At 43.8% G+C, this 15,447-nt stretch overlaps 1 protein-coding gene across 2 annotated transcripts in view; it reads left to right on the plus strand.

Annotated features, from left to right (window-relative positions):
• Positions 1-15,447, plus strand: part of Nav1 (neuron navigator 1) — a 260,493-nt gene that overhangs the window by 231,164 nt on the left and 13,882 nt on the right. Inside the window, exons 18-25 of one of the 2 annotated variants that reach the window (XM_023707932.1) lie at positions 7,216-7,337; positions 8,051-8,059; positions 11,256-11,452; positions 11,765-11,957; positions 12,048-12,216; positions 12,921-13,018; positions 13,507-13,602; positions 13,942-14,101. In XM_023707932.1, coding sequence (XP_023563700.1) covers positions 7,216-7,337; positions 8,051-8,059; positions 11,256-11,452; positions 11,765-11,957; positions 12,048-12,216; positions 12,921-13,018; positions 13,507-13,602; positions 13,942-14,101 — 1,044 coding nt within the window. The remainder of the gene's footprint in view (positions 1-7,215; positions 7,338-8,050; positions 8,060-11,255; positions 11,453-11,764; positions 11,958-12,047; positions 12,217-12,920; positions 13,019-13,506; positions 13,603-13,941; positions 14,102-15,447) is intronic. The other variant, XM_023707940.1, reaches the window with a different exon arrangement.

A 15,447-nucleotide genomic window follows, 5' to 3' on the forward strand; every position in this document is an offset into this window, starting at 1 on the left:
TTGGGGCCTGGGAGATGGCTCAGTAGAATAAGTGCTTTCCTGGCAAGTGCAAAGGCCTGACTGAGTTCAATCCCCAGTTCCACAAAAAAAGAAAGAAAGAAAGAAAGAAAGAAAGAAAGAAAGAAAGAAAGAAAGAAAGAAAGAAAGAAAAGAAAAACAATTTTCCATTTTGATGAAGTGAAAAATACGTGGATTTTTTTAGTCATCTATGCTGTGCTGTATCTAAGAAACTTGCTTAATTTAAGGTTATAAAGATTTACACCATGTTTCCTTTTAAAAGTTTTTATAATTTGAGCTCCATTCTAAGTAGCTTTTTACCTATTTTTATATATGGTCTATCTAACTTAATTCCTTTTACACATGGATACATGTAAAGGCCCCATTTGTTGAAAAGACTATTTTCTGCCACTAAATTGTGTTGGTATCCTTTGGGGAATGAGTTGACCAATAGTGTGTGGCTTTATTTCAACATGCAACTTTATTCCAGTCATCTGTGAGTCTGTGCTTAATCCGTACCATGTTGTCTCAGATACTGTAGCTTTGTAGTGAGTTTTAAAATTGGGATGTATGCGTTCTCCCACTTCACTCCTCTTCAAGAATGTTTTGGCTGTTTCATATCCTATCCATTTCCATATGAACTTTAGAGTTATTTCATCATCTCTGTTTTTTAAAAGTCAAGTGAGATTTTTGGTAGAGAATATATTGAGTCTGTATGTTAATTTGGAGGTTATTTCTATTTTTAAAGTGTCAGATCTTCCAATCCATGAACATGGTATGCCTTTGCATTTATTTAGATATTTTTCCATTTGTGTTGGTGACATTTTGCAACCTTCAGAATAAAAGTTTAATAATTGCTATTACCAAACTTATTTTTAAGTTTCTAGTATAAGTAGAATTATTTCTTCAATTTCCCTTTTAAGTTATTCATTACTAGTATACAGAAATACAAGCCAAGGGTGGTGACATATGCCTATAATTCCAGCTACTGGAAGGCTGAGGCAGGAGGATGGCAAATTTGAGTCCAGTCTGGTCAACTCACTGAGACCCTGTCTCAAACAATGCAAAGGGCTTGGATGCAGCTCAGTGTTGGGACATTGCCTAGTGTGCACAAACCCTGGGTTCAGGCCCTAGTGCCATCAAGAAAGTAAAATGCATCGATTTCCATTTGCTTATTGATCTTGCCTTTTTTTTTTTAATTTTAGGGAAGGGTCTACAGGGTGTTTAGGATCTCACTACTAGATTGGACTTGTAGAGATCCACCTGTTTACAGCCTCCCAAGTACCACCACGCCAAGTCTCAATTGCTGTCTCTGCGCGCTCCAGGGGCGGGGCCAGCACAACAGGCCCAGGGATCAAACCCCTGGTCCCTTTGCCTGTTTTCAGGCACTGTAATCTGCTGAGCTATTTGGCCAGCCCTTGCTTTTTGATCTGTATCCTACAAACTCTCTGGGCTCTTTTAACTCAATAGTTTTGTAACTTCAGCCTGATCTGTATTTCTCCCCAGGTCAGTTTTCTAAATTCCTCTGTACACTTGTGAACGTTTCCTCTTAGTTGACCTCATAGGTGTCTCTTAACCGCACATTCCCAAAGGTGAAAGTCATCCTCTTCACCCATTTACAAATACTCAAGCCAACCTTTGCCCTTCTGCGGCCTTGCTCCTCACAGGTATCATCACCTGCCGGGTTCCCTAGGCCACAAGAAGGGGTATGCTTGACCCCTCGCTCTTCGTCCTGTGCAGAAAGTTAGTTCCCATTCCCATCTACATCTCAGTCACATTCCTTCTTTCTTCTGCATTAGTGCAGTCATAACTGGGCTTGCCTTGCTCCAGGGTTTCCTTTACACTGCCCCCAAAGCAGTCCACTTTTATCAGTTAAGATCAGAAGACATTCCAATTTCAACATTAGATATTAGGCAGAAAGACATGCTCTGTGTGTGTGTGTGTGTGTGTGTGTGTGTGTGTGTGTGTGTGTGTGACATAATGACATTGTGAGGGGATGTCTTCCTTCTTAGAAGATGCATCCTATGTTGGGGATGCAGCAGCACCTGGCTGGCAGGCAAAAGGTCCTGAGTTCGATTCCTGGTGCCAAGAAGAAAAAACAATTTAAGGTGCATCCTGAAATGCTTATTGGTAAAGTGTCATGTTATCCGCAATGTATTTTTAAATTGTCTGAGAAAATGTTTGCAATAGGGAAAGAAAACACATATAATAAAATAGTTTGAATTTTCAGTTAGGTGGAGGACACAGGAGTATTCACTGTACTGTGTTTTAAGTTTTTCTGTGTGTTTAAACCATTTCAGGACAGCAAACTAAGTAGGAAAAGAATACATCGCAAGCCCTTCAGCATGCATCAGCTCTCTCCTGGACTAGCCAGGCCTTTCTGGCCTTACCTCCCAGCCTTGCTCTTGTACACACTATCCCACCTGATAGCACCCCTATGGTAAATGAGCATTTGACGTATGCTAGGCTCTTCTACATTTTCCATGTATTAATTCACTTCTTCAGAATAAAACAAACCTTTGGAGTATATTTTATAAATGAAAGAAATAAGATCAGAGAAGTGCCGGCCAAAGGGCTCAGCGGATTAAAGTGCCAGCAAGTAGGTGCAGGGGCCAGGGGTCCGATCCCTGGGCTGCCATGCTGGCCCCACCCCCAGGGTGCACTGAGACAGCAATTGAGACTGGACGTGGTGGTGCGCGCGCCTGTAATCCCAACTCTTGGGAGGCTATAAACAGGTGGATCGCTATGATGTAGTAGTGAGACCCTGAACACCCGGTAGACCCTTCCCTAAAACAAAATACAAAAATAAGTAAATTAGAAAAAAAAATCAGAGAAAATAGTGTACTAATACACAGCTCATAAATAATGTATCTGGAATATTTTGCTATTTTTAATTTCACAAATACACTTTACTCTTCAGATATAGTTTGTTTGATTTTTTAAAAAAATCCATTTATTTGATACAGGGGCTCGCTACACAGTTCAGACTTATATTCATCCTCCTGTCTCAGCCTCCCCAGTCCTGGGATTATAGGTGTGTGCCACCAGGCCCATTTTGGGGGTCAGCTATGTTTGCTAAATCAATGATTTTTTAAATTTGTTTAGCTTTTGCTGTGAGCTTTATGTTATCCTCAGTTCCTGCTGATCCAGGCTCAATTTGAATAAGAGGAAACCATTATTATTATTTGTAAACAAGGAAGAAATTTACATGGCATACAATCCAGACTGCACAAAAGATTTTATAACTTTTTTTATAACTTTTTTAGTGTTATTAATTCTATAATGTATCTTTTGCTCTCAAATGTACTTTTTTTTTTCCAAATGTATTTGGTACCAGGGTCTCACTATGCAGCTCAGACTCATAGTTATTCTCCTGTTTTCAGCTCCCCAGCGCTGGGATTACAGGTGTGTGCCACCATACTAGGTCTCAGTGGCCAGCTCAGTGCACCCGTGGGCAGGGCCAGCATGGCATGTGGTGCCAGGGATCGAACCCCTGTCCCTGTGGTTGCCTAAGCAGTCACTTAGTCTACTGAGCTATCTCGCTGGCCCTTCAAAAATACTTTATACAGGTTTGCTTACTTATTTTGTGGTACTCAGGCTTGTGCTAAAGCCTTTGCACTGAGTTACATCCCAAGATTTGTTTTGTATTTTGATAACTTTTCTATTTGGTAACAGAAATCGAACTCAGGACCTTTCATTTGCCAGGCAGGTACTTGTACCTGAGCTATATTCTCAACCCTCATTTTTTATTTTGAGATAGATTCTAAATTGCTAAGCTGCCTAAGCTGGGCTCAAATTTGGAGTCTTTCTACCTCAGGCTCCCAAAATGCTGGGGTAAAAGTGTGCACTACCACACCTGGTTCAATATTTTTATTTAATTGATAGACTCACAACTAATTGAAAGCTCCAAATGATAGATAATTGCCCTTACTGATATATAAGCCATAAAAGTCATCTTTCATTTTATTTTTACTAGTTTCAATTAAATTGATCTTTCATCATAAAAGCAATACATATTCTAGGGAAAAATATAAACAGAATTGGCAAACCATAGCCCATTAGCCAAGTCTGACTTGCTCTGTGTATAGCACGCGCACACACACACAGACACGCGTGTGTGTGTGTGTGTGTGTGTGTGTGTGTGTTTTCAGGGCTTGAACCCAGGGCCTTTGTGCTGAGCTACATTTCCTGCTCTTTTCAGTTTTTCTTTTGCAACAATGTCTCACCAAATTGCCAAGTTGCTCAGGCTGGGCTTGAAGTCCTCCTGCCTTAGCTTCTCAGAGTGCTAGGTTTACAAGCATGTGCTACGACGTTTGATTTTACCACTGGTTTTTAAATAAAACATTAGTGATATAGAGCCATGGTCACAGCACACATACTGTGTGTGGCTGCTTCAGCGTCTCCACAGCAGAGCTGATGAGACAGATGTGATGGCCACAGAGCCTGAAACAGTCACTCTTTGATCCTTTACAATGAAAGTTTATTAGCCCCAGAAGTAATGTGTCAAAATATAAAATCACTCTCTCAGAACCATTCCTCCAATCCCACTTCCTAGAGGTAAGTACTGATAAGAGTTCTTATGTGTCTTTCTAAATGCAAGCAAATAGAAGTTCTTTTTTTTTTTTTTTTTTTTTTTTGCAAATGTCTGTTTATTTTCTTGAACTCAGCATATTCTCTTGATAATTTTCCACACCTTTTAAAATAACGAAAGTAGGGGCCAGGGAGATGGCTCAGTGGAATAAGCACTTCCCTGGCAAGCGCAAGGGCCTGAGTTCAATCCCTGGTTCCAAAAAAAAAAGAAAAAGAAAAAGAAAATAACAAAAGCACTCTGTAGTACCATAAATGTGGTTTGATTGTCATTAAACAAAGCATTTTCTGTTTTATAAGCTCTGTTAGTTTCAACAGATTCTATGGCAGGATTCTAAGATAACTGTGACCCTTGTAATATTGAGGAAAAGTGATAATTTAAAGAGCTATTTCTGGGGCCAGCCAGATAGCTCAGCAGACTAAAGTGCCTGCTTAGGCAGAGCACAGCGGCTGGGGTTCAATCCCCAGTGTGCCGTGCCAGCCTCCCCCACCCGGAGTGCGCTGAGATGACCATTGAGACTGAGCATGGTGGGGTGCGCCTGTAATCCCAGCACTTGGGAGGCTGAAAACAGGAGACTCACAGGAGAATCACTACAAGTCCAATCTGTGTAGTGAGGCCTTGTAGACCCTGAAGACCCTGTACCAAATACATAAAAATAAATAAATAAATGTTTTTGGAGCTGGGTATGGTGGTACATGTCTGTCATCCTATCACTCAGGAGGCTGAGGTAGGAGGATTGCTGAGTTTGAGGACAGCCTGGGCTACAGAGTGAGCTCAAAGCCAAGCTGAACTGCATGTTCAAAAATAAAAAACCCTGTCTCAAACAAAAAAATTTATTTTTGGAATGGAGGAAGTAAGAAATAGCTAAATACAAACAATGCATCTCTGATTTAATAGCTCTTGTTTATAGAACTGTTAGAAACAGCCACCAAACTAGTCTCCTGTGTCCGGTCTAGTTTCTTCTTCACTTTGTCTCACTATTAACAGTTTTTTGGGTTTTTTTTAAAGGTCTTGTGTCATGACACTGTGCTTATGCAAGACTTTAACTTTGGGTGAGCCTGGGTGAAAGATGCATGGGCGTCTTTGCAGCTTTTCATGCGTCTGTAGCAATTCTCAAATAAAGAATTTTAGGGGTCTGGGAGGGTAGCTCAGTTGTCTAAAGCGCCTGCTTGGGCAAACTCAGTCAGGCACAGGGGACCACAGTTCGATCCCCAGTACCACATGCCCATCAGACCTGCCCTTAAGGAGGCTTGAGTTAGGAAAAAAAAAAAAATCCTTGTGAGCTGGCCAGATAGCTCAGCAGACTAAAGTGCCTGCTTAGGCAGAGTGCAGCAGCTGGGGTTCGATCCCCAGCATGCCATGCTGGCCCTGCCCCCAGGGCGCACTGAGTCAGCAATAGAGAGTGGGCATGATGGCTGCACACCTGTAAGCCCAGCGCTTGGAAGGCTGAAAACAAGAGGATCACTATGAGTCCAATCTATATAGTGAGACCCTGTACACCTTGTCCTAAATTCATTTTAAAAAATCTTAAAAATACAATTCTTGTCACAGAATCTTGCTGCCTGTGACTGAGCTGAGGGCACAAAGGCATATTTTCTTTAGAAGGCACACTAGGCTCCCCTGCCCTGTCCTGACCCAACACCTCCACCCCCGCCTTTCTGTGCTCCCACGGGTGCCCTGGCTGCTTACCCCCACCGACAGCCCGGAGTCCCACGCAGCACAGCCAGTCCCTACACAGGGCCTTTGCGTGTACTTTTCTTCCATCTTGACTATTTTTCCAGCATTCCCATCCCAACCCTTCTTTTCTGTCCATACTCCAATGCATCCTCTCTTCTTGACCTTTTCCTTCCCTGCTACAGAAGAAGGGATCATCTTTATGCCTTTGCAGCCTTCTCAGAGAGCTGAGATTTTCTAGCCATCAGATGAGAAAACTGATGCCCATTCAGGTTAAGTGCAGGGCATGTGGCTACTTTTGCTTAGGGTTGGACCGTAGGCAGCCAGGTTTTGCCGGAGAAATCATTAACAATGGCAGGGTGATATTTGCACAAAGGTGCAGAGGGCCCACTCCAGGTAAGTGCTCAGACCTATCCAAGCTGAATTTATTTCTTAGTGGCACTTCTAGTTCCCCTGTTGTGGGAGCTTCTTGAGAACAGGGATCTTTTCTTTTCTTCTTTTTTTAATGTATTTTGTACACGGTCTCACTATGCAGCTCAGACTCATGGTGATCCTCCTGTTTTCAGCCTCCCCAGAACTGGGATTACAGGCATGCACCACCACTTCCAGACTTGGTTACAGGGTCAGTGTGCCTGGGAGCAGGACTGGCATGGCATGTGGTGCCACGGATTGAACCCTGGTCTCTGCACTTGCCTAAGCAGGCACTTAGTCTGCTGAGCTATCTCGCCAGCCCCAGGATCTTTTCTTAATGTTTACCATTAGCATTGTTTGAGTGTTGAAATATTTTTGGCACTCAATAGGCATTTTTTTGAATGGATATTTCACAAAATAAATAATGTGTACCTAGGAGACAGCTGACTCTCTTCCCCTCTTCTTTCCCATAGTTAAAATTGCCTTGACTCTCCTGTCATATCTAAATCTACTTCTATGTTCTTACCCCCTTGTCTTGGCCCCAGAGCTCCGGATCAAGAGACAGAACTCTTCAGATAGCATCTCAAGCCTCAACAGCATCACCAGCCATTCCAGCATCGGCAGCAGCAAGGATGCTGAAGCCAAAAAGAAGAAGAAAAAGAGTTGGGTGGGTAAAGGTTTGTGGGTCAAAACCATGTAGACCCTTGTGGACAGCTCCACCTCAGTGTAGGGTCAGATCCCCCCAGGATTAACCAAACAGTGGTCCCTTCTAGTCCTAAGACTATTTTCTGTCTGCTCAGGGCAGTTCCCTCCTTGTCACAAGGCTCTTCCTGCAACCTTAAACACCCCTGCTCTCCTGGGACTCTCCATATTTGTGGGGCCAAATATGGCCACAGAAGACAATGGAGAAAATACTCAGAAAGTCATGACTTATCAGCTCCTTCCCCAACTCCTTACTTTCTTCTTTATTATGGGAAAAACATTTTATAGACAAAGCCATTCTTTCTAGATGCTGCTAGAGGTAACTCCTTCAGTTTGGGAGAGGTGTTTATGGAGCTTCAAAAGGACTCCTTACATGGTCTTTGGCTGGGCCATGAGCAGTTTTTTATGCCTCCCCCATAATCCTAAACTGGCCTTGGATGACCTTTCTGAAATTCATGAATGGTCTCAGCAACTCTGGCTGCCTGTAGAAAGCAGAGTGTACCCAGGCGGGAACATCTTGCTGCTCTGTCCCCTAGTTGGGAAGACAGTCCCCACAAATGTGGTGTAATGCAGATAGGAGCCAGCTGTGTGCAATGAGTGATTAAGTGTTGCTTCTTCTTCTTCTTTTTTTTTTTTTTTTCTTCAAAATGCTGACTTCAAATCCCTATTTTTTTCCAGGTCTATGAGGTAAGAGAGCCAGTTCCTCTTCACTTATTTTCTCTTTCCCTTTGCCATACCTTCCCTATTTCCAGAGCAACTCTTTCTTCCTAAAAAAAAAAAAAAAAAGAAAGAAAGAAAGAAAGAAAAGAAAAGAAAAAACACCCACCCATAGCACTAACTGTAACAACCACCTGAGTGTTTCTAACTCCACTGCATGGCGCATCCACAGCTGCCCACAGGAGACAGAGGAGTGGTCTGGTTGTGGGTCGAATGGGAAAGTTAAATAAAATCCAAATCTGTTACCCACTGTCTTTCCTCTTTGCAAAATTGGCCTATTAAAAAAAGCAGTCATGGGGCTGGGGAGATGGCTCAGTAGAATAAGTACTTGCCTGGCAAGCACAAGGGCCTGAGTTCAGTCCCCAGTTAAAAAAAAAAAAAAAAAAAACAGTCATGTTGAGCTCATCCTATCCAGAAAATGAGCCTTTTAACTTTTGTCTCATTAACCCCCAGAGGAAAATGACTGGGTAAAGGTTATCCTGAGCACAATTTCCAGAGACCATTTCAGTTGAGGTCAGTCGGAACATGTAACTGTGAAGTCGGACAACCAGGATGAGGAAAATAGTTCAGTCCAGGACACACTAAAGTCATCCCACACCCTAATACCTTCTAAGCGTCTGTGGCGTTGCCAAAGAATAGTCTAAGACAGACAGAAGGTGTACCCAGAATTTCCATTACAAAAAGAATCTAAGATTCACTTTAACCCCAATGATGTAGTTAGTATCATGAAGTGTAGGAAACATTGAGTCTATTATCTCAATTACTAAGGAGCCCATAGCTTTGCTGGGAAGACAAAAAAAAAAAAGTACATATAAAATAAATAATATTCCAGTAATATAAAATGTTTACTTAAAACACTTAATTGCTGGACTGGTGAGATAGCTCAGCAGACTAAAGCACCTGATTAGGCAAGTGGCAGGGACCATGTTTTGATCCACTGAGCCGGCCAGAGTCCAGGCTTAGTGGCATATGCCTGGAGTCCCACCTCTGGGGAGACTGAAAAACAGGAGGATTACTGAGACTGAGCTGCGTAGTGAGACCCTATAACAATCAAATACATATACAAAATTTAATTTCTAAAGCAATTTACAGATGAGAAAGACTGATTTTGGAGTAGGAAAACATCACAAAGGAGATAAAACATACACCGAGGTTGGGTTGTGATAGACACTGAGGAATGTATGGGACACTTTCTGTATGGGCACTGTCTGCTTGGAAGAGAAGAGTGGCACTAGCTAGGAAAAGGTCAGTGTAGTCAATGCCCAATCTGGGTAGGGTCAAGCACAGATGGGAGGGCCTGCTGGTCATTTAAACCTGATTCTTAAGCATTTCCCAAAGTAGGATCCACAAGTCACTAACCAAATGAAATGCACCTTAAAAAAGTGCTACCATCATCAAATAAATTTGAGAAACACTGCATTTTCTACAGTGCACATCTGCACAGGAAAAGTTTAGGATGCTGCTCCATAAAGAATTCTGTTTTGCATCGCTTAATCTATTATTTCTTGAATTTGTTTAATCATGGGTCTATTAGCCACACAACACCGGCTTCTCCTAATGGCTCTAGTGTGCAGAACACTAAACTACACATAGAGTATGATTTCCACTTAGAATTCTAATGACCTCGGAGAGCTTATGCTTCAAACAACTTGTGATCACAGGATTGCCTTTTGCATACATAGGGACACATGAGGTGGTAGTGTCAAGAAAGCTTCACTGGATTAAAAATTAGGAGGCCCAAATCCCAGTCCCCGGTCTCCTTGAGTTATGCAGTACTGGAGCTCAAGTGACATGACTGGTTAATGCTCAGTACTTATACAGCTATGCAGTACCAAGCAAGTCTTCTCCATCTTGGTTCTTCATCTCTACAAAGAACTAAGCTTTCTGGTTCCTTTGAGCCTGGAGTGCTGAATGATCTTAAGGCCCTGGAGCAGTCACATGCACACGTACTCTCTCCTCATATCCTCACCCAGCCAGATTGGTCCTCCTTTATACCTTGCCCAGTAGAAACCCACACACACCACCTGCTAGTGCCATCTATCCCATAACAGTATCCCATGCTCCATGGGAGATTCTTAGAAAGAATAGCCTCCCATTTCCTCTTTTTCTCTGTCCCAAGGTCTGGCTTTTCTTTGACCCCCACAGCTCCCACCCCTCCTTTGCTCTGTCTCTTGCTACTGTTCCATGTTGTCCCCTGTGTGTGTGTGCATGCTGAATGGATGCATGTGAGGGAGTGTGGGACACACCCTGGTTTGCACTTGCAGCTCACATCCCTAACCCTCGCACTCATCAGCACCAAGATCAAACAAGCTGTGGTCAGGTATAGTGCTTCAAAACATCACTTGTTCTAGGATATTTGAAATAGTAAAAAGTCGGGGCTGGGGAGATGGCTTAGTGGAATAAGCGTTTCCCTGACAAATGCAAGGGCCTGAGTTCAATCCCCAGTTCCACAAAAAAAAAAAAAAAAAAAAGAAAGAAAGAAAGAGTAAAAAGTGCTTCAGGCCAGACGTGGTGGTGCATGCCTGTAATCCCAACACTCGGGAAGCTGAGGCAAGAAGATCGCTGCAGCAGTTCAAGGCCAGCCTAGACTACATAGTGAGACCCTGTCTCAAAAAGACACCCCCCCAAAAAAAATGCTACTGTCTTAATTTTCTTAACCATTCTGTGATGTGATAGGCAGAAGAATACTAAATAGAACTTGGTATCACCACCTTCTCCTGTAGAAAATCGTACTGTCAGTGTTTAGTTGATTTGTCTAGCAATGAATAGATTCTAGGCTGATGAGCCCAAGTCATCCGGAGACCTAATGTGAGCTAGGTTCTTCACTGAGTGGCCATTGGTCTGCTGGAGAAGGTGGGACGGGATTCTTTAGAGGTATACCATGTGACCTCTGGGGACTTCTCTCTGGCCTCATCCCCCACAGAAAAGAAATGATCTAAAAAGTTCCCATAGCCTACAAAGGCAACAAGCCAAAAACATCTTATTTTTTCTCAGCCCTAATTTCCAGGCAACTCTTCTGTCCATATGCTATGAACCACACGAAGCCTCGCATACCAGACTCAATCACAACAAAGACATCCCTGCCTCCATATCACCTTGTCCCGAATCAGTCCTCTCCCGCCCCCAGAGTGGAGCCATGATATCTGTCTGCATCTCCTCTTTCTAGCTTCGAAGTTCCTTCAACAAAGCCTTCAGTATAAAAAAGGGACCCAAGTCTGCTTCCTCGTACTCTGACATTGAGGAGATCGCCACGCCTGACTCCTCAGCCCCCTCCTCCCCTAAACTGCAGCATGGCTCCACGGAGACAGCCTCACCCTCCATCAAGTCCTCCAATTCGTCTTCTGCGGGTGTCGATGTCCCCGAGTAAGTGCTCCCACTACCTGCCACCTGCCTGGCACCAGTGTATTGCTGGCCTCTTCCTGGGCATCTGAGTCCCACAGGAACCTTGGCATTGGGTATCTATGGGCAGGAGGAGCTGAGACTACCCATGATGATGTCACTATTCCTGAGGCCAATGTTTCTCCAGGAGTCTGATGCTTGTTTTCTTTCCTTTCCTTTTTTTTTTTTTTTTTTTCTTTTTTTGGTACTAGGAATCCAGCTCAGGACCTTGTGCTTGCCAGGCAGGCACTGTGCCTCTGAGCTGCATCCACAGCTCTGCCCCTTGTTTTCTTGCAGGGCGCCTGCTCACTCAGCCCCCCACCCGAGGCTCTTCCACACCAATGAGGAGGAGGAGCCAGAGAAGAAGGAGGTATCAGAGCTGCGCTCTGAGCTATGGGAGAAAGAGATGAAGCTTACAGACATCCGCTTGGAGGCTCTCAACTCTGCCCACCAACTGGACCAGCTTCGAGAGACCATGCACAACATGCAGGTCTGCATTGGGCAGAGCCACAGGGAAGGGGAGCCCAAGGCCTGAGATGTGCCCAACCTTGCCTCCCTTCCCTGTCTGTTCTTGCCACAGCTGGAGGTGGACCTGCTGAAAGCAGAAAATGACCGGCTGAAGGTCGCCCCTGGCCCCTCCTCAGGCTGCACTCCAGGGCAGGTCCCTGGATCCTCTGCTCTGTCATCCCCTCGCCGTTCCCTTGGCCTTGCACTTACCCATTCCTTCAGCCCAAGCCTCACAGACACAGGTACCTGTTTTGAGAGAAGGGTGTCTAAGTGTTGGGAAAAGGGTGTCTAAGTGTAGAGAGAAGGAAAGGTTTGTTGCACTGTTCTACAACTCCATTTGTGCTATGGCTTCTTCCTTGGGAGGTAACTGAGCCTGATAACACAGTGCCAGTGTTAAGAGCTGTTGAGGGGCTGGTGAGATGGCTCAGTGGTCTAAAGCACCTACTTAGAACAAGCTTAACAAAGCACAGGGACCGCAGTTCAATCCCCCAGCACCACATGCCAACCAGCCCCGCCCCCTGGTGGGCTGAGCTGGCGCAAAAAGCCCGCACCGAGATAAATAAAAAAATTTTTTTAAAAAAAAAAAAGAGCTGTTGAGACTTATTGGCAGCACTGGGGACTGAACCTTGAGCCTGTACACTGAACTCTATTCCCCAGCCTTTGTTTTTTGTTGTTGTTTTGGTGTTTTTGTTTTTGTTTTATTGAGACAGGATCTTACTGAGCTACCCTGGCTGGACTTAAACTTGCCTCCTGTCTCAGCCTCCAGAGTGCTTAGATTTTAAGCATACAGCACTAACCCAGCTTCATGTGGTTTTTAAACCCTACTATCTCTTCAGTTTAGAGCTCCCATTTACTATTTGTGGAAAATAGTTGGTTGGGAAAGATAATGACTGGAAAGCTGCTATGGGTAGCCTTAAAACAAATTAGTCCTTTTCAATCCCCACAGACCTATCACCCATGGATGGCATCAGCACCTGCGGTCCAAAGGAGGAAGTATCCCTTCGGGTGGTAGTACGGATGCCCCCTCAGCATATTATCAAAGGGGTAAGGAACTTCAGGTTGGGCCAGGATAGAAATCATCATCACACAGATGTTCCCCAACTTGAGGATGCTGCAAAACCAATGTGTGTTCAGCAGAAATTGTGCTCCAGATTTTTCATTCTGATCTTTTCTTGGGCTGGCAACATGCAGTATGAAACTTCCTCAAGATACTGGGCAGTGACAGTGAGCTACAGCTCCGCATCAGCCAATTCCAAGGGTAGACAAACCAATATTCTGCAGGGAACTGTATTGTTGTACCATGTTTGAAGGTTAGGAATGTTAAATGCATTTTTGATTCAGTGATATTTTCAACTCATGATGGGTTTATCTGGATGCAGTACCACTGTAAATTAAGGAGTATGTCTGGTCATATTTATGCTGGATTCTGAATACTTCCCAAACTGGCATCTTCAACTCCAAGGCCTTCTAGAATTTTCTTTCCTTGGAATCATCTGTACTAAGGCTCACATGCTTTTACCTTAACCTTACAGGACTTGAAGCAGCAGGAATTCTTCCTGGGATGTAGCAAGGTCAGTGGAAAAGTTGACTGGAAGATGTTGGATGAAGCTGTTTTCCAAGTATTCAAGGTAAAGGGATACATGAACTCACTTATCATGGAATATTTGAGCTCTCCATGCAGTGAGAACTGGGGACCTGGTTGCTCTATTCAGAAAAGCAAAATAGGAAAAACATACACCCTTTCTCTTTCCTCACCTACATTTGTTTCCTCTGATGTTTGTTGATTTTTTTTTTTTTTTTTTTGGTGGTACCGGGGATTGAACTCAGGCCCTTGTGCTTGCCAGGGAAGCACTTATTCTACTGAACCATCTTCCTGGCCCCTATTTGTTGATTCTTGTGGATTTTCCACCTGTGTTTGGATCTTTACAATGTTTCTTACCTTGTTGTTTACTCTACCCCTTTATCAGGACTATATTTCCAAAATGGATCCAGCCTCCACGCTGGGCCTAAGCACTGAGTCCATCCATGGCTACAGCCTCAGCCATGTGAAACGAGTGTTGGATGCTGAGCCCCCAGAGATCCCTCCCTGTCGTCGAGGTGTCAATAACATATCAGTCTCCCTCAAAGGTCAGTGTTACTTCCTGTGTTGCTGGGACAAAATATCTAATATCTGCAACTTAAGGACAGAGAGGTTTATTTTGACTCATGTTTCAGTTTGTGGAGTCACTGGCTCCCAGGAAGGATGGCATGTAGGCATGCATGGCAGAGGAAAAGCACCTTCATGGTTTGGCAGCCAGAAAGCAGAGAATTAAGGGAGGATCCAGGAAGGGAGATATAAACTTTCAGGAGAGCCCAGATATTCCAGGTCTTCTGACCAGGCTCTATATTCTAACAGCAAGTCAGTTATAATGCCCCATACAGGAAAAGCAGCTCCCTATGACACTTGAGGCTTTAGGGTTACATCTAGACATGAGCCATAACATTTCCCCTTTGGCCACAAAAAAAGATTCACGTGAATCTCTTTATGCAAATGCATTTAGTTCCTCTCCTTACAGGTCCAACATTGCTGAAAAGTCCACGTCCAGAGTCTCCTCTGATACTTACAAGTTTACAAGGCAAACTCTTAGTAAAAATTAAAGGAAAGTTAAGTCAACAGCATGGAGTGAACATTCTCATTTGAAAAGGGGAGAACAGGAGGACAGAAAGAAATTAGATGAAGCCAAGACAGAAACCTAGTAGGGCAAACATTAAATCCTATAATTCCATGTTTAAGATAGAGGGCAAGCTGTGGTGACTTGCAGTCTCTGAAGGGCATTGCCAGTAGTTGTAGCTCTCATGGCTTCTCTCTCAGGCTGGCTTTGCTCATTCCTTTCAGCTTTCCTCAGCTATTTCATATTCTTGGCTTCTCAAATTATAGCTTTATGCACTGCCCTCTTCTGGGCACATGGCCTAGCCTCCAAGGCCTTCTTCTGAAATCTGTGTGTAAAGCTCCCCGATTATGTTCTGCTTGCCTGTAAAACCCATACCACACAGATGACACCAAGGTGTGCTGCCAGCTCAAGTAGTAGCCAGGCTTCCTTGTGTTACCACTGTAGAAGTCTCTGAGAGCCTGGATGGCTAAGAACTATGAGCTTCAATCCTGGGGGATAAATCCTCCAGGTGGTCCTTCTCCAGCAAGGTGCCCTGAAGTTCTCTTCTCAAAGCAAATTCTTTCACTTTTCAATTTTGAGCCTGCAAAGGGTCGAGCTTTGCACAGCTCACATGCCCTTAAGCTATTTTTCCATTATCTCAATTGTGGAGTGTTTCACTTCATTTAAATGCTAATCTTTTTAACAACAAATCTCTCTTTTTTGGGGGGTGGGAGTGTTACTGGAGATCAAATTCAAGACCTTGGGCTTGCCAGGCAGAGGCTTATGCTGCTGAGCTATCTCCCTGACCCAACAAATCTCTCTTTTACAACATTTTTGCAGCCA

This window comes from Octodon degus, unplaced genomic scaffold (genome assembly GCF_000260255.1).
Source record: "Octodon degus isolate 3935 unplaced genomic scaffold, OctDeg1.0 scaffold00009, whole genome shotgun sequence".
Classification (NCBI taxonomy): Eukaryota; Metazoa; Chordata; class Mammalia; order Rodentia; family Octodontidae; genus Octodon; species Octodon degus.